At 48.3% G+C, this 19,305-nt stretch overlaps 1 protein-coding gene and 1 non-coding gene across 2 annotated transcripts in view; one reads left to right on the top strand and one right to left on the bottom strand.

The window, feature by feature from the left end:
- Positions 1-19,305, bottom strand: part of LOC130402013 (metabotropic glutamate receptor 7) — a 75,742-nt gene that overhangs the window by 18,477 nt on the left and 37,960 nt on the right. The window contains exons 5-6 of the mRNA XM_056606084.1: positions 9,445-9,645; positions 36-175 (exon numbers count right to left, since the gene is read on the bottom strand). Of these exons, the coding sequence (XP_056462059.1) occupies positions 36-175; positions 9,445-9,645 (341 nt within the window). The remainder of the gene's footprint in view (positions 1-35; positions 176-9,444; positions 9,646-19,305) is intronic.
- Positions 11,939-12,011, top strand: trnar-ccg (transfer RNA arginine (anticodon CCG)). Its single transcript has one exon. It is a non-coding gene; the product is annotated as a tRNA-Arg (tRNA).

Genomic DNA, 19,305 nt, shown 5'->3' with positions numbered 1-19,305 from the left:
GGAGTGTAGCTCGGTGGTCGGCTCCAGGTTCTTACGTTGAGGTGCAGGTGCTCCGTCCACTGTCCGATCACGCGGTACCCCGGTCCGGTAACGTTGTTCCACTGGTACTGGAAGAGGTCGTACCGCCCGGGGGCGTCGCCGTTACGGTTAAACGTTACCGACGTACCGGCACTTCCTGTTGATGGAGAGCACAATCAATCATCAATCAATCAATCAATCACTCAATGAAGAAATCAGAGGTGAACTAATTGTCCTAGACTAATTAAAATGAATCAATACGACTGAAGGAACTTAAGAGAATCTCTGGGGACGAGCAAGAAGGAAAACACAGCCTAAGAGATAAGGTCATGTTTATTAAGGCGACACATAATGGATCAGATCAACATCTGACGACAGGGGCACGAGTGTGACAAAGTAGCATGATGGGAGCAGTGTGAGCCAAAAGTTTCACTGTGTGTTGTCACAGGAAGAGATGACAATAAGCGATACTAACTGTACTTCCTGAGCACTTTTAAAGTTCTTCCCCACTGCGCTGCTGCCTCATTCGTTTCAGTAATGTGAAACCATTCATAGCAGTGACAGCAGCAACAGTGAGGTTTTACTGTTCTGCACGCACGCACGCACGCATACGCACTCACACATGCACACGCATCCATCCCACTTGAAGCATTGTGACAGTGGTGTTCAATGGGTCATCTTCCTGGAGGTAAAGCACTTCCTCTAACTGAGGAGCAGAGACCCCTGGAGTCTGGAGCTCACAGCCCGACTGCCTCCTCACTTCCTGGGGTCTGACAGGCTGGCTCACCCCTGAAGTCGACTCTCTGTCTGGGCTTTCTGCGGGCCCCCGGCCGGCCGCCTGCCTTCCTGCTGTCTGCGTGTGTGTTTTCATAGCCAACCGGCGGGGCAGGGGCCTCAACTCAAAGACAGACTCCTTATTAACTTTGGCTTGTTACCCCCAGTCGGCAGGAGCCTGGGGGCTGACCCAAGTCCGTCATTCAGTCAGACAATGTGTGATAAATAGAGCGAGAGAGGGAGAGAGAGAGAGAGAGAGAGAGAGAGAGAGAGAGAGAGAGAGAGAGAGAGAGGGAGAGGGAGAGGGAGAGGGAGAGGGAGAGGGAGAGGGAGAGAGAGAGAGAGAGAGAGAGAGAGAGAGAGAGATGGATACAGTGAGAGAGACAAAGAGAGCGAGAGAAAGAGATAGAGACAGAGACAGTGACGGAGTTGTGAGGGAGAGAGAGAGAGAGACAGAGGCTGAGGGCCCAGCAGGAGCGCAAGAGAACATTTAAAAGATAATTAGGAGAATGCGAGAAAATACTAAAGAGAAAGACGGACAAAGAGTTAAAAGAGCTTTAGACAGAGAAAGAAAGGTGAGACAGAGTTATAGAGAGTAAGGGAGAAGGAAGGGCGTCATTCTGTTAGAAGCAGAGGGAGACCGAGACACAAGTTGGAGAAAGAGATAGAGAAAGAGAGAAATACAGAGAAGGACGGAGGCAGAGGCAGAGCCAGTGAAAGAGACACCGATAAAGAGGGGTAGCGACAGAGGAGAAGAGAGAGAAAGAGACTATCCAGGATTAAGTGTATACTTACTCATCCATGCAGGGACGAGATAATGAGGCGGCCACTCAGATAAATCAAGGATGTTTCTTTGTTTTGGGGATGTTTGGCAAGGTCCAACGAACACCTTTTATATTCTTTTAAACATCTCGGGCCTGAGACAGCACCCCCTTCATCACTTCACCCTCACACTGTCCTTAATGGTTTTATCTCCCCCTTCCAAAGCTCTCACCCCCCCCGTGCCTCGGTCCTCCTGGGTGCACTGCTCTCTCTCAGGTCCTCTGTTTCCACCTTGCTGCTACGTCTCTGTTGTACAGTGGCCACTGTGCAGAATGGGTGTGTGTTTACGTGCATGCCCGTGAAGAATGCACATGTGAAGTAAAATGTGAGCGCTGTTCAGGGAATGGACTGACGTGTGCGTGACACGTGTGTGTTTAAGTAGTGTGTTTGTGTACCTCAGTGAGGCAGTATTTGTGTGTACCTCAGTGAGTGTGTGTGTTTGTGTACATCAGTGAGTGGGTGTTTGAGGTAACCTCAGTGTGAGTGTTTGAGTTAACCTCAGCAAATCGGTGTACCTGCACATCGTATATCTGCGTGGACGCTCCATGCATCGTGGAGATGTTGTGTGACGGCACGTAAAGCACTGCTTGCCCACATTATGCATTGTGCAGGCGTGCATGTGTGCCTTGGCGTGGCGTGGCCGCGGGCCAGGCCTGGACGGCGTGCAGCAGGAGGAGGTCTGCGCGGTGGAGCGTGCATGCAGCGCATTAGCCCAACACAGTCCTCCCACCAACCATGCAGTTAACCCTGGCACGCTGCCAACACAGATAAGGCAAGAGGGCTTCTCTTCAAAAGTTTAGAGACACAATGAGTTCACCTCCTCCTCCTCCTCCTCCTCCTCCTCCTCCTCCTCCTCCTCCTCCACCTCCCCCTCCCCCCCTCTTCTTCCTCCTCCTCCTCCTCCTCTTCTTCCTCCTCCTCCGCCTCCCCCTCTTCCTCCTCTTCCTCCTCCTCCTCCTCCTCCACCTCCTCCTCCACGTCCCCCTCCTCCTCCTCCTCCTCTTCCTCCTCCTACACCTCCTCCTCCTCCTCCTCCTCCTCCTCCACCTCCACTTCCTCCTACTCCTCCTCTTCCTCCTCCCCCGCCCCCCTCCTCCACCTCCTCCTCTTCCTCCTCCTCTTCCTCCTCCTCTTTCTCCTCCTCCACCTCCTCCTCCACCTCCCCCTCCTCCCCCTCCCCCCTCCTCCTCCACCTCCTCCTCATCCTCCTCCTCCACCTCCTCCATCTCCCCCCCCTCCTCCTCCTCCACCTCCACCACCTCCTCATCCTCTTCCTCTTCTTCCTCCTCCACCTCCTCCTCCACCTCCCCCCCTCTCCCTCCTCCTCCTCCACCTCCACTTCCTCCTCCTCTTCCTCCACCTCCACTTCCTCTTCCCCCTCCCCCCCTCCTCCTCCTCTTCCTCCTCCTCCACTTCCTCCTCCTCCTCCTCCTCCTCCTCCTCCTCCTCCTCCTCCTCCTCCACCACCACCACCTCCTCCTCCTCCTCCACCTCCTCGTCTGTTACAGTGGATAATGTTGCCTTTTTTCATGCTGAACGGGTGTAAATGAGTTAGTTACAGGGTGGATTGGCCGTGCGATCGCACACTGGGCTTGCAAGAAAACCAATTAGGTGCATCGGCGAGAGGCATGAGGAGGGCTGATCCATCACCGGCGTTAGAATGGGACACAGCAGGCCTTCAGCCAGGCGGAGCAGGGGATGCTACTCACACTACCATTGGCTGGAGCCTTCTTAAACCCTCACACACACACACAGACACACACACTCGCACAGTCTCACTGGGGCTGTACAGGCTAGCCTGTTGAGGTAGTCCGGTGCAGCTGTCTGCCGGTGTGGCTGGTGTCTCTTACGTCAGCTGACAGGAACACCGATACAAAAACGCGAAACCAAGCAGGTCTCTGCGTGAGTGCCCGGGCATGGAGGCTACGATGCTAACAGGTTGATAGCAGAGCCCGATAGCAACAGGGGATCAAACAGGCTCCTATCAGCACTCCTGTAGCTTAGCGTGCATCAAGTGCTTGAAAACCTCCAGTATCTTTGGGGAGCCCTGTGGCTAGCGAGGAGGATTTCTTATCCTTCAACCTGTGGAGCACTGATCCCCAACCTTCTCTTGGTTTGTGTTCCCCATTTAAGTTTTATTATTAAGTATAATTATTGTGATTGTACTTATCATATTATCAAGTATGACTTTTTTTAAACAAGCTTTTTTAAATGTTGTGCCTCTGATTCACCCCAATCACCCTCCGTCACGATATCAACTGAGCACTGCGTCACAACACAGTCGGCCGCTGGCTGCAGCTCATTAGGCTGTCTGCTAGTATATAAAGGACCTTTTTGTGAAACCTTTTAGAACACAATTTTCCAGCATCATCCGGTGTCTAGGACCCATGGGTGCGTAACATACCGTGGCCCCACACGCTTAACCGGCTCCCAATTAGAGATCCACCCCCGGGTTCCAAACCCCGCTGTGGGGTAACCCTGACAGAAAGCGGGCAGACGTGGCAGGCTAGCGAGTCGATCGCTAAGGTGACCTCGCCGCTAATGAGTCGGCGCCGGTTGGAGCTCTGATGAGGAGGAAGAGGCCCGGCATCGTGGTGCGCCATCTTGGATGTGATCAGACATTTCACAGACCCTATTCCAAATATGTACTTGCTTGTTATTGCGTTGTTATTCTAATCGTGATTATACATGTTTACATTTATGATAAGCGTGACAAAGTATTCCAGTCATATTAATTAACAATACTGTTTTCCTCTTATTATAAATTGTTTGCATTTCATTAATAACTTAGCAAAATGAAAAAATGTCCGATTTGCGTTATAATCAACTATTTAAATGCCTCACAATTTCAGAAACTGCGTACACACCCCAGAGTCGACGAGTCCATGTTTCATGTTTAATAAACTCATGTTATGTGAACGTTGAACCTTTACCCAAAGGAGCAACAACATTAGCATGCTGGAGACATGCTAATGCGGCTGCTTTTTAGCATCTCAGTGGGTGGTCTGTTTTTTAACAAGCCTTTGAAAAAAAGTGTCTTTGACGTTCGCCGGAGAAACTTCAAGTGATTTTGATCCTAGTTTTCCATGTCAGGTCTTTAATCTTAACAACTTAGAGGGACAAATTATCCGGGCAATGGAAAATAAAATATTTCTTTACGATTTTCATTAACCACCAAGATGTTTGACATCGGGGCACACAGCAAGCGAATGAATTAGGTATTCATGTATTCACGACTTGAAGCATTATGTGAACTTCAACATGAAGAACCGACTTGTATATGATCAGTGAAATTAACCCAGATAACTCTTTAAGACGTGGTAAAACGCAGTGAACACTCCCGGTAATATCTAATTAGATCACAGATTACACGTTTGCATCAAGTCCTATCCATAATATTAAAACATTATTCTCTAAGAATAGACTAAAATATGAAATAGGCTTCAATGTGCTCTGTCTCCTGTACATTCTACCTCTTTCTTATTCAGTGTGGACAAATCGAGAAGCAAAAATGACATCAATGACGTCATTAGACTGGAAAAAAACAATTCAAATGGGGTATCTTTGTCAGGGTCATCCTTGTCACCGTGCATTAGCACACACCAGAGCTAAGAGCCTATTTATGTTCCTCCATGGTGGTAACTACAGTAGGCTACAGTCATAGAACTGTAATTAAAAGTGCTACAAGCCAAGTTTTTTTTGCGGTGCATTAATAACAGTTGCTTTTGATAACATGATGTTGTGCAGCTATATCCCAATAGTGGTGTTTCGGATACTAACTTTCTCCAAAAGGGGGATAGCCTTAATTTTTGTTATCTAACAGGGAAACAAACTCAAAAGAGTCTGTGAGAGATGAATGTATTAAAGAATGCATACCCACCAAAATCCCCCTCATCTGCAAACAGCCAATTGCTGCACTATTTTACGCTTGGATTATAAAGTGTGTGGGACTCCATTATAATGTAGTCCTCTCTAGACACACAGGATCTCTCGGGAAAGGAGGGAGAGGGTAAAGCCTCTCGCTGTGTAAATCTGGGGAGCCTCCGTCTTGCCAGTGGTTGATAATAACGTTGAGTCCGAGAGAGGGTTAAGCTTCTAGGACGCTTATAGTTTAATGCAACCTAGTGCGTGAAGAGAGAGTGGGGCTCCATCCCGCCAGCGGTTGATGTTGATAACGTGTCCAAGAGAAGGGTTAAGCTACTCCGACCCTTTTTGTATAGCGCCATAGTGTGTGCTTAGATGTGTGGAGCTTCGATGAGCCTCTCAGACCCTTATAGTATAAAGCCAAGGTGTGTGCCGCATTTGATGTACAACGTCAATGATTTTAACGACAGTACATACTAAAAAATAATCACGAATGGGTCCTAGGCATGGGGATAACACAGCCCTTGCCTTTCCACAATTCTTAGCCCGAAACATATTTTTTTTGTGATGAAATAAAACCATGTTCTCTCTGGTACTTTTTGTCCATTCTTGAATACCGTAGAAAAATAGTGGTGCAACATGGCTGCTCCCCCTGGAAGAGGACCTATAGAAATGAACTGCTCAAATCAAGGTAACGATGACAAAGCGATTCTTACACACTAATCAAAACATACTAATGAATATTACATTCCATTCCTGCCAAGTCTGTTCCGCTAGATGCCACTCAAGTCTACAGACCTGGCCTTTTAAAGTTGATGGTTTGACTGCTCCTAACTGGCTTTGTTGACGAGCAATTCTGTTTGATCAACCACCTATTCCTTCCAAGAACAGAAAGTAATCCAGGATCAATACTTGGGTTAATAGCTATTGTGCACTAACAGAAATAAAATGGAATTTGCTTCTGGATCAATCAATCGTTTTCTTTTCCTGGATGTCAAAATGATTCAACGCTCTGTGTCTCTGAGGAAATAAATACTTAGGAGTCATGGATTTGCTTTGGTTCAATTCATTTGATTCATAATACACCTCATAATCGTAATGATGCAGTTTATCCCCAACCGAATATAGATATGTTGGTGTATGATGTTTACGGCTGCAATGGTAATAAACTGAGGGACAGAGATAGATAGATAGAAATATAGACAGACAGACAGACAGACAGACAGACAGACAGACAGACAGACAGACAGACAGACAGACAGACAGACAGACAGACAGACAGACAGACAGACAGACAGACAGACAGACAGGCAGACATACAAGTAATTAGTTAATTAATTACTCAACCAGGGTTTAACAATCCTTAATCAACAATAAATTCTAATGCATCATGGGAAATAAGCACTAGAAGAGTACCAGTGAGATGGACCCCACTATATGTGTGACCACTGTCTCACCTTTTGGCCCCTATATGTCTAGCGACTTCACCACTGTCTTCTACAGTGTGTCCAGCCCGGTGTCCACACATATAGACAGCAGTGTGATGCACAGTGTGCCGTCAATGCTCAAAAGCGGCCCGGATCTGTTTAAAATGGCAGCCGTGTCCTCAAAGATAGCCTTTGTCCCAGTAAATCACTAAAGTCGCCATGGGGTCAAGGCGTGTTGCCAAACGAAATGCATGTTTTCCGCCGCACCTATATAACCCCTGCTGTCGTTCTCTAGGGTTTTTTTAAACCGGAACCACGCCCCACCTGATGCCTACTGACCACCACATCCAAACAGCTCTGTCTTCAGTTTTAAACCACGTCTGAGACTCCTTGCCACATGTTAACAGCTATAATTGAGGACATTTACATTTACTTTTTGGGCACTTAGCAGACCCTTTTATCCAAAGCGAGTTACAACGGTCAATGCACACATTGACACACACCGGCACACACCGATGGCATGGTCAACCATGCAAAACGACAGCCAGTTAGGGTTAAGTGTTTCGCTCAGGGACACACTGACGCTCAGCGAGGAGGAGCCAGGGATTGAACTAGCAACCCTCCGGACACAACTCTAACCTGCTCTACCTTCTGAGCTAAGCCGACACCCCCGTGGACGGTGCTCGATGGTTAGTGTTTTGGTTTAGTCATTGGTTGAAATGAATCGTTCATTTGAACTCCCAGTTCAGCATTGGAGGAAAGAGCCTGACATAATTCAGTAGGCAGCATAATTCAGTAGGTTAGGGCGTCTTGCTCAAGGGCGCCTTCAATCCTAGTACCCTACAGCTGGGACACACACACTCTGACCACTAGCCTTTCCTCTCAGTCCAGCCTGACATCTGGCACGGAGGGTGAATGTTATAATCAGTACATCTGGGTCCTCTGAGAGAGAAACTGAGAGTTAGTTAGGCTGACCGGACATCCTTGTTGACAGGGCCGCTCCTCGTTTGCGGCATCCTTTCCCCGGCTGAGGTTGTCCCGGGAAATGTCCATGTTTAATTTATTTCGATATACAAAATAGATTTTCAAATGACAAAAGGTTCTTGCCTGCTCATGAATATACATTTTGAGATGGTTGGTGATAGGTCTTGTGTCCCCCAGATAGGCTGTGGCCCTCGCTACGCTATCGACTTCACACCTTAAGCAGGCATGACCGGCGTGTCATAGAGGATCTATCAATGCAATCAATACAAAGCAATGTCCTTTTAGAGTGGCCTACTTTGTCTTGTTTCACGCTGTGTTAACAAAGCTTAATACACATCATTCTTTTCATCCGTTGGGCATGTACCGCCAAATTGCTTACTACAGGGCTACATTAAAAAATAATAACATCTGATATATTCTTATAGGTTATATGAATCGCCAACTACAACTGAACTACTACTGAACTACAAATGAACTACAAATGAACTTCAAGTGAACTACAAATGAACTACAAATGAACTACCATGTCCTTTTCGAGACAGATAAGCAGGTGCATTCACATGGAGGTGTTTAGCCCTCATGACTCCTACATGTTGCAGGTGCTTGCATCACGTTCTGCCCGTGCGGTACTTTGCATCATCACACCTTACACATTTCAAATGAGACGGGGTGACTTCGGCGTGGTTATAATCACACTTTGTTTCGGTTTGATCTCCTCCCCCTCAAATGTTCAAACGTCCCCTCCAAAGTCTACCGGCACACGCTGGATGACACATGCAACACAGGGCTAGGTATTGAATCTCATCTGGCAAGTCTCACATTTAAATGACGCTTGTTAGCTGAGCCGCCGAGGCCTGTCTCTGCGCTCTGAAAGATAAGGCGCGATCCACTTGTTGATTACGTATCGGGGATAAGACGGTGATGTCAGTGGGTTGTAATGAATAGATTTGATACAACGGGAGATTGATCTTTCCGGTCTTTACACAAGTGCTGCAAAGTGTGAGCTTTTAACCCCCCCCCCCCCCAACACACACTAGCAGCACAGAGTGGACAGAGGGCAGCTGCAGTTCAGCACCCGTAGATCAAGGACCCTGGCAGGGGCTTCAACCTAACATTACTCATGTGTGTGGGAGGAAACCCACGTGAACAAATTCCTCACAGTAAGGTCCTTGATGGGATTGAACTCATGACCTTCTTGCTGTTAGGCATCAGTGCTGACCAATAGGTTACAGAAGAGACTAGTTAAAAACTGGGCTTTTATGCATATTTAAATATCTCGTATCCTCTGCAAACCGAAAGGAGCTAATTAGCTTAGTCTTTTTTTTTTTTAATCATGCAAAAATGGTGGGTTCGGATCCTTCGCACAAGGATGCTAAGAGGTACATTATACTGTTGACATCGGCCATCAAACCAACAACCTCTCTGCTGGGACTCATCTTTGTCCAATAACATAGATCAGCATTCATTAACACAAACACATAATTGAGATGTATCTGAAAAGCGATGCCTCTGAGTCATGACCCCAACCACCGCCACCAGATGGTCGCCTGCTCACCATTGAAGCCCACGCTGCGGATGTACTTGAGGAGCTTCTTGCCCCCGGCCAGGTCCATGTCGGGGCAGATGCCCGAGAGCTCCGGGCACAGGTCCCTCTGCATGTTGTGGAGGGCGTGGGCCATGGCGTACACCGCGTCGATCACAAACTGCACCTTGCCCTCCTGCTCGTACTTGGAGTCGATGCCGATACGTTCCTGGCCTGCGAGAGAGGGAGAGAGGGAGGGAGAGAGAGATAGAGTTATCATGAGGGTTGGGTGGGATAGAGAGTGACAGAGTCGATGCGGTGTCAGGGAGAGAGGGGGGGGGAGAGAGAGAGAGGGGGGGAGAGAGAGAGAGAGGGGGGGAGAGAGAGAGAGGGGGTGATAGCAAGAGAGAAAGAGAGCGGGGGAGAGAGAGAGAGGGAGAGAGCAAGAAAGGAGGAGAGATACAGCGTGAGAGAGCGAGAGAGAGAGAGAGGGGGAGAGAGAGGGAGAGAGAGAGAGCCATAGAGAGAGAGGAAAGAGCGAAAGAGGGAGACGGAGAGAGGGGAAGATTCAACAAGAGGGTTGGGTGAGATAAAGTCAAACAGAGATAGAGTAAACAAGTAGGGAGGAGGAGGAGAGAGCGAGACATGAGTGATTCATCTGACCTTGACTTCAGCTGTAAGAAAGCAGGCTGAGGCTGGATTTGTCCATGCCTTGCAATGTCTTAACCTTGGCCCTTTGTTTACCTGTATTGATGAGGATTAGCTGAATCTATGAGGAGATAAACCTGTGAACTTCAGCCTGAACTTGAAGAAGCCTAAAGGAACAGAAAATCACAAACTAAAAAGACCTTTGCCATGGGCGACTAGTGGCTAAGACGACTCTCTGAAGACGAGGAAATAGCCGTATCACAGTGGGGTGGATTACTTATTTTTACGTTTTAATGAGGTGGTGCGCATACATGACGAGATACCAGATAGCAGCACAAATGACCAAACAGGACGACCCTCGCCCATGACTTGCACATATGCAATGCTAGCAACACTGCACGACCAGGGCCAGAGAGAACCTTATCGGCCCGAGACGGGCCGAGGTTTTCCTTGGTTTGCCGTGAGCATATTTCAGCCGACAGCGGGGTCCGGAGCATGCTGTGGGTCTTTGCGGAGGCATGCTGGGACAGCAGCAGTGATGGAGAGGCTGCCAAGAGGCTGCAAGTAGCTTAACAAGGAGACAGGCTCCGACCTCTGTGTCACCCTGAAACCTGTAGGATGGGAGCAGGAGGAGGAGGAGGAGATGGAGGAGGAGGAGGAGGAGGAGGAGGAGGAGGAGGAGGAGGAGGAGGAGGAGGAGGAGGAGGAGGAGGAGGAGGTGGAGGAGTTGGAGGAGGTGGAGGAGGAGGAGGAGGAGGAGGAGGAGGAGGAGGAGGAGGTGGGTGGTGGAGGTGGGAGGAGGAGGAGGAGGAGGAGGTGGGAGGAGGAGGAGGAGGAGGAGGAGGAGGAGGTGGGAGGAGGAGGAGGAGGAGGAGGAGGAGGAGGAGGGGGAGGAGGAGGGGGGAGGAGGAGGTGGAGGAGGAGGAGGAGGAGGAGGGGGAGGGGGAGGAGGAGGAGGAGGTGGAGGAGGTGGAAGAGGAGGAGGTGGAGGAGGTGGAGGAGGAGAAGGGGGGAGGAGGAGTAGGGGGGAAAGAGCAGGATGAGGAGGAGATGGAGGAGGGGGAGGATAGGAGAAGGAGGGGGAGAACACGAGGGAGTGGGAGGAGGTGGCGGGGGAGATGGAGGTGGAGGAGGAGGAGGAGGAGGAGGAGGAGGAGGATGAGAAGGGCGAAGATAGGAGTGGGGGATAGGAGGGGGGTTCACAGGTGAACCCTCTAACGGGAGGTTAAACACCGGGGGTCGTCAGCGAACAAGAGGGGCGGCCCACACACCGACGAAACAACAACCGGCCCATTAACACCCACTGCATCCGCTCAGTCAACGCGCGCCTTGTCGCTAGCCAGCGGCGGGCGATAGCGGTTGTATTCCCTGATCTATGTCCCTGTAGAAGAGCGGCCGAGGTGTGTGTTCACCCGGATAACTGCGCCCGGTATCTAATATCGATGACTGATGCGGTGGCTAAGGCCTGGGCCGGCTGTGTTGTCTCCCTGTGCCCCCCCCCCCCCCCCCCCCCCCCTCGCAGCCCATGTAACAGCATCATAATGTCATTATGGCGGCGGCAATGCTATCACACCGGGTTATGATATTGAATTATAATCCCATTTGTAGTTGCTGCACTTATATGGGGGCTGAGATATTGGAGGGGAGATGCTATGGCTATAGGCTTATCATGACACTTTAATAACCACCTTAGCCCCAGCTGGGGACCCGTAGCAACCTAGCTCACCCGCCCACCGGCGCCGTGGAAACCTGGACTCCAGCCGTGATATACCGGCATTATACAGTGTGCATGCAATTCTGCTTTTATACCTGTTTGAGGAGTGTGTACATAATATACATCTGTGGGGATTAATTCAGCGAGGAGAAGACGGACTATGCCGGCCCAGTGGCCTAATGGATAAGGCATCAGCCTCCGAAGCTGGGGATTGCGGGTTCGAGTCCCGCCTGGGTCGAACCACCACAAAATGATTTTAGCGAGATAGAAGTTGAAATCAACAGAGATCTGTGCTGGGAATGGAACCAAAATCTCATCGGCGACCGAGAATAGACGTCAGTTCAAGAAAAGTGTGTCAACAGACAGATGGGTGCGATGTGCACTGCTCAGGGTCTAAGGGTTAAACCACGTGGGTTGGTACCGTGAATATCCTGTTTGGATTATCTGCGGCGGTCTTTACGCTAATAGGAGTATCCCTGGAGACCCGGAACACCTCTGCTGATAACTTGAGAACCGCTAAACCGGAACCCACGCCATGACGGAACCGCCAACGTCTCAACAATCCAGATGTCCCTCCTGGATCAACGAAACCAACGCAGTTTTTTTCGCGTCAACTGCTGACACAAAGGGCGTCCCCCTAACCCCAACCCTAACCCTTCATTCGACGCAGGTTCTTTTCAAATGTTCTCCCTCCACGGCGAACAGTGATAAGTGCGTAACCCTAACCCTAACCACTACTACACTAACCCTAACCACTACTACCTTAGGCCTAAACCTAACCACTACTACCCTAACCCTAACCAATACTACCCTAACCCTAACCCGTTTCAGTGCCTAACCTGTTTCGGTACTTGCCCGTACCATCCTACGAAAAAATATAGGGATAGAGGAAGCATGGGGATCTTTGATACACCCCATTAACTCCAGCGAACACACGTTGCTTGCTGATTCTAACTGCCTTTCACACTGTTTTATTTGTCCATGGTCTGTCTGTGATGGGGAGACTTCATCATGACGGAGGGGGGGCGGGGGTGGGGGGGGGGGGTTTGAAGCTTTTCAACTGAATTCGGAAAGATTCTCCCGCCTCTTAGTTTGACAAACCAAGCAATCAGTCACGGTGTAAATAAGGGTATGCCTGCTGACGTGCTGGCGTGATGTCATATCTCTCCCCAGCATGTCTTATAAACCTCAGCGACCCTCGTCCCTGAACTGTGGTTTGAGTGTGATGTAATGGCTTGTGTTGTACGTCGCGGGGAGAGGGATGCGTGACAACAGCAGCCCAGCTCAAGAGCAGGGAGTCTGGGCACAGCGCAGCCCGAGTGGTGCCAAGATGAGGTTCAATTGGATATTAAATTAGGTCAAATGAGAGAAAAATCGGAGTGTGTGTGTGTGTGTGTGTTTGTGTTGAAGTGCTTTTGTGTGTCCGTGAGGGTACGTGTTCTTTATATCTGTGTGGGCGTATGTGTTTATATGTGCCTAGGTGTTTATGATGTGCGTGCATGTGGGGTGTATGTGCGTGTGTGTGTTTGTGCGTTTATGTAAGTGCTTTTGTGTGTCTGTGAGTATGTGTTCTTTATTTCTCTGTGTGCTTATGTGTGCATATGTGTACTGATGTGCGTGTACCTGTATGTACCTGTGTGTGTGTGTGTGTGTGTGTGTGTATGTATATGTGTGGGTCGTGTACACATGCCGGGTGCAGAACACATATATAGTGCGTGTACACGCGTGTTGGTGTGCGTTTCCACGCCGTGAGTGTGTACCGCATGTGTCCGCCCACACAAACACCCAGAGCTATAATCCATTATGCATGAGGGCTGAAACAAAAGTGCTGCTTATTCCTTTTACATTTTAAATCGTTTCTTTTTCACATTTCAAATTTGGCTGCGGCGTAGACGGTCCGTTCACACGGAGCGTTGTTCTGCCCCGGAGAAGTCGTTGTACCGGCGCCAAGTGGGAACCATGGAAGGCCCCTCAGAACACCGCAACTGGGCTCTCCACACCGACGCTGATGGTTTGGATAATTGAGCTGCTTTCTTATCGAGGAACAAGGCCGATGATTGCCGGAAAACATTTCTGTCAGCGACAGAAATGGAGGCCGTTTTCGACGACGGCGAAACCAAACATGTGTTTTTTCGTTTACATTTCCCTGATTTGAAATCCTAATTACAATCAGGGAGCGACAAGATAAAGTAAGGCTTGTTATCGGATGAAAACAAAAGCCGAACGTACAGATGTAATTGTCGTAATTCCAAATCATAATTTTTGTTTTGTTTGACGGCGAAAATGGTAACACGCAATTACAACATAAAACATTGTCGCGCAATCCACTTAACGCAAATATGGGAAGATTTAAAGAATTTCAGACAAGGTCAAACTGAGTAGACTGCCACAGCTGTTGTCACATTAAACACAACTTTTATTTAAAGTTGTACCTTTCCATAAAACGCACAAATGGAATATGGCCCTGGGTTTTTTTTTTGCGACATATGCGACTGACAAACAAATACACAAACCTGGAAGCGCATTGCGTTTGTTATTCTCTTTATCTGCCTTGAATATGCTGTCTGCTGAATAAATAACCTCAGAAAAAACAAAATGGAGGAGGCAATTTGGCGGAGGATGAGTACAACACCGAGCGAGGACACGCTATCAATGCAGCTCCCGAATAATCTCATTATGGAGAAGAGCAGCATCCGCAGCTAGCCAAGCAGCTAATAGCAAGACAGACGCTGTTAGCGCTACAAATCAAGGTACCAACAGGGACCTCAAACTGTCAAGCGCTCGTTTCAATCCTCATTATTCCCGTAATGCATTTCACAACAATGCAGTCGGCGCTTCTTTCCGCCTTTCCTCTCCTCTCCCAACGTCGAGGGATCGCCGCTCTCCGTTGCCCCAGCTGAGGAGTTCCAGATACGCTGTTTAGCTCACTGTCAACACTGTAACCCGGATCACGAGAGGATGTGTGTTTACCCCCGAGCGTGTGGGCTGCGCCGCCGCGGCCAACAGATATAAATACATCAGAATCAAGCAGGCGGAGATACAAACACGGCGAGTGCCAAGAGGAGAAAGGGTCTCGAAGAGCTGTGAAGACACGAGTTATTCGCTCTGAGGAGATGGTCTATGGCGTGTACGTATGCCACTGGACACCATATGGAATCGGGGGGGGGGGGGGGGGGGGGGAATTGAACTTCACAGCAATTGGCAGGTGTTTAGTATGTGGTATGTGGTACTTATGGTGCGAAGGGCAATATGCTCCTGGAACTGGTAACCTAATGTGCACATGTGGCTGATACACGCGCATGCACGCACACACACACAAACACGCAAGCACACAAAGAGACACACGCACGTCGGCAAACATGCACATACACACACACACACACACACACACACACACACACACACACACACACACACACACACACACACACACACACACACACACACACACACGCACACACACACACACACACACACACACACACACACACACACACACACAAAACATCCATAGCCAGCAACACACACAAACACCCACAGCCAAAATCTCACACACACACACAAACAAACATACCCACAGCCATACACACACACACACACACACACACTAGGGGCCAGATGGGGCAGAGAAATATCTTGCTTGAGGAGTGTCTGATCTAGATGGATGACCCATCACCTTATGAACCTCGAGGCTGTCCTGACCCAATGTCCAACCCAATCCTCCAAACACTTTTGGTTTGGTTCTGTTTAACTCTTCAGCAGACGCTTGAATCCAAACCGTCTAACAGTGGATTCAGCTCCATTAACGGGCAGGAAGGGGCTAGGGCATCTTGCTCTAAGAAGACCATAGCTTAGACCTTCCGTCTGGGAGTTAAACCTCCCATTGCAATATCCTGAATCTCATCCCATGCAGACCAAGCAGTTACAACCAGCCATGATTGAAACCATCACGATATTCAACAACGTCTTATCCAAACCGTAACAATTTAAACTGAAACAGACTCCACAACTCTTTCGGGAATTGGAAGCAGATGCTGTTTCGGTTAACAACTGGCATTTGGCGGTGTTGGGCCATGAATATGTACACATATATACACAGTATATATATATATCTATATAGTGTTATTAGCAGCATTGCCATCTGGCTAAAGAGCCCCCCTCCCCTTAACTTGCTTACGCTGGAGTTATTTAAACGCTACGCTGGCTAAACTGTGAGAGCAGAGTTCTGCTCTCTGTGAAGCCTTCAGCTAGTGTTCAGGGGGGCTGTTATGCAGGCTAACTGTCACGGTGTGCACCGTTACCGTCGGTGATGGCCTGTTCCCTCCTGAGGAACTGGAGCCACGGTCCCAGGCGTCTCGCCATTTTGCTGCTTGTGGAAGTTGAATCAACAAATGAAAGTTATCTCAACAGCAGGCATGTCTGTCTCTCTCTCTCTCTCTCTCTCTCTCTCTCTCTCTCTCTCTCTCTCTCTCTCTCTCTCTCTCTCTCTCTCTCTCTCTCTCTCTCTCTCTCTCTCTCTCTCTCTCTCTCTCTTCCCTTCATGTGTTTGCTTCCCCCCTCTGCCTCTACCTCTCTGTTACAAACTACTACTTCTGAGACGTACCAAGATACACACACACCAGGCCACAACCACACACACACACACACACAAACATCGAGACTCATTCATCCATATACTCTAACACTGAAATGCAAGCAAACACACACACACATACAGATAGAGACACACACAGACAGACAGATTGAGACACACACATCCACAAACATACAGATGGACACACACACACACATACACACAATCGCACACACATAGTGATGGAGACACACACACAAACACAAACATGAACTCCCACACAGAAAAACACACAGACACATACAGACGGAGACAAACACACACACACACACACACACACACACACACACACACACACACACACACACACACACACACACACACACACACACACACACACACACACACACACACACACACACACACACACACACACACACACACACACACACACACACACACACACACACACACACACACACACACACACACACACACACACACACACCAACAGCCCTGCTTGTGATGGCATTATGCTAGCAGCAGGTCCTCTTGAGTCTCTCCGCTCAGCCTGGCTCGATGCTGACCGCAGGGCTCCAGCCCCTCGTCTGGTCCCCTCTAATGGCCGTCTGCGTGGGGCGCGGCGAGCCGCCGTCAAGCTATTCGATTGTGTTTCATTGGAAACCCGTCCAGCAATTGTTGCTGTTAAACACCCAGAGGAAGGAAGGCTCCGGACATTAACTCACTGTATAAATAAGAATATCCTCCATTTTGAGTGTTACAAAGAACGTGTTGGAGTCTGTCCTGTTCTTCTGCCACATCATGTACAAAAGTCAACAGGAAGCGGCAGCCAAGAAGTTATTTTGATGAGACGGCAGGAAAATGAGCAGATGTCCATATTGTCCATGATTTTTTTAGTTAATATAATTTGTGTTTGAAAATGTAAATAATTATACTTGAGGAATATACTTTTGTTTATACTTGAAGAAAAGTATTTTCTTCAAGTATAATTATTTACAATTTCAAACACAAATTATCCTCTCTCCTCCTCTCCTACTCTCCTCCTCCTCTCCTCCTCCTCCTCCTCCTCCTCCGCGGGACACAAACGGTCAAAGTCTGAGCAGCGCTACACAGATTATAACCCCAAGTACCCACTTTGTTAAGAACAACACATGAAGTAACGTCCAGTCATTAGATGTGTTACCAGACCGTAGAATATATATATCAAAACATTATTTCACTTTTTTTTTTATTGTATGACAATGTTTATATGTGAAGCACTTTGAGTCTGCCTTGTGTATGAAAAGTGCTAGATAAATAAAGTTGCCTTGCCTTGCGTTTATCCCCTTAGGATATCATTTAACAGGATAAAAGTGTAATATTAATAAAACATATTATCCTTTCACACTAATCCTATTGTTGCGACATATGTCACACATCCCCAGCAGCTGCTGTGAAACCCACTTTCGTTTTCACAATTACACAAGCAATGTGTGAACGTGTACAATGTTTTCCGTCACAGTGAACCATTCGAGAGAGAACAGTGAGGACACACATGAAATGCAGTCGACGGCTCTAATTGCTAGATGGAGAGAAGAGGGGGCTGCCAGCTCCCACTAATTGAGTGGTGTGTGGTCGCGCCAGAGATACTGCTTGAACGCTGCCGATTGACTCAATAGAGAGTTCTTTACTGTGGTCTGTTGGCAACGAAACCTGGCATCGGCAGCCGCTATTGACCTGGGCTGGGCCTGTTGACTAGGAGCTAAGTGTCCCTAACGTTGAAATGTCATAACTCACGATAGCGGCGATGCTACTGTCGTTTATGATCGTTTACTGTTATGCGGTCATTTAGCAGACGGCTTTATCACGAGTGAGCTATGGTTAATTTGTTTTTGATAGCCCACAGGCCTTTAAAGAGCAGGCAGGTTAGGGTTCCCGAATCAAGGATGCCAAAGGGTGGGCTGTAGAAACTGGGGTTCACACCCAGAACCTTTCCTCTGAACAATCTATGCTCCCCTTATTAATAATGCTACTAATAAGTCTAAGACTACTGCTACAATGACTACAAATATAAATATTGAGATTGTAAAGGTTCAACTAGAATGGTAAACTCTATAAAGGAGAACTGAATCAGTTATAGATTTAAATATACATATATTTATCTTAGTAGATAAATATTAGAGTAGTAAAGCCTTCAACATTCAAAGAATCCTCAGCATCACCTGGAGAATCAATTATGCATATTTCCCGAGTTCCCCTGAGCCACATATTATTTTATAAGCGATATTAAAATATTTAATCCCCAGAAATTATGTTTCAATTACATTTGGAGACGATGTTCTGAGGCACACAGGCCATCTGTACAGGAAGTCACATTTTAGAACATGTTTTAAACATCCAGGGGCGTGCGCCAGGTACCTCACCATGACGATGACGTTCGAACCCCAGAGATTAAAGATCCCCAAGCCACTCTCTGCACTCTGTGCCAAGTACAACACACCTTGAGGGGATCCAGGTTTGATTCCAACCTGCACTGCTACAAGTCTTTCCCAAATATGACTTCAACTTTTTTCTACGACGACTACAAATCACAAGCTGTCTCTTGCTTCTGTTTTTAGCTTTTTAATCAATGTTCCTCACTTCTCCATCAGGATCCGTGTGTGACTGGAAACGGCCGTAACCATAAAGCATCTCTCTCTCTCTCTCTCTCTCGCTGTCTTCCTGTGTCTCTCTTCGTCTTCCTGTGTCTCTCTTCGTCTTCCTGTGTCTCTCTTCGTCTTCCTGTGTCTCTCTTCGTCTCCCTGTGTCTCTCTTCGTCTCCCTTCGTCTCTCTTCGTCTCCCTTCGTCTCTCTCCCTTCGTCACTCTCTCTCTCTCTCTTCGTCACTCTCTCTCTCTCTCTTCGTCACTCTCTCTCTCTCTCTCTTCGTCACTCTCTCTCTCTCTCTCTTCGTCACTCT

Source organism: Gadus chalcogrammus, chromosome 13, assembly GCF_026213295.1.
Source record: "Gadus chalcogrammus isolate NIFS_2021 chromosome 13, NIFS_Gcha_1.0, whole genome shotgun sequence".
Classification (NCBI taxonomy): domain Eukaryota; kingdom Metazoa; phylum Chordata; class Actinopteri; order Gadiformes; family Gadidae; genus Gadus; species Gadus chalcogrammus.
Note: the sequence above shows the minus strand (reverse complement) of the source record. Positions and strands in the feature narration are given on the sequence as shown.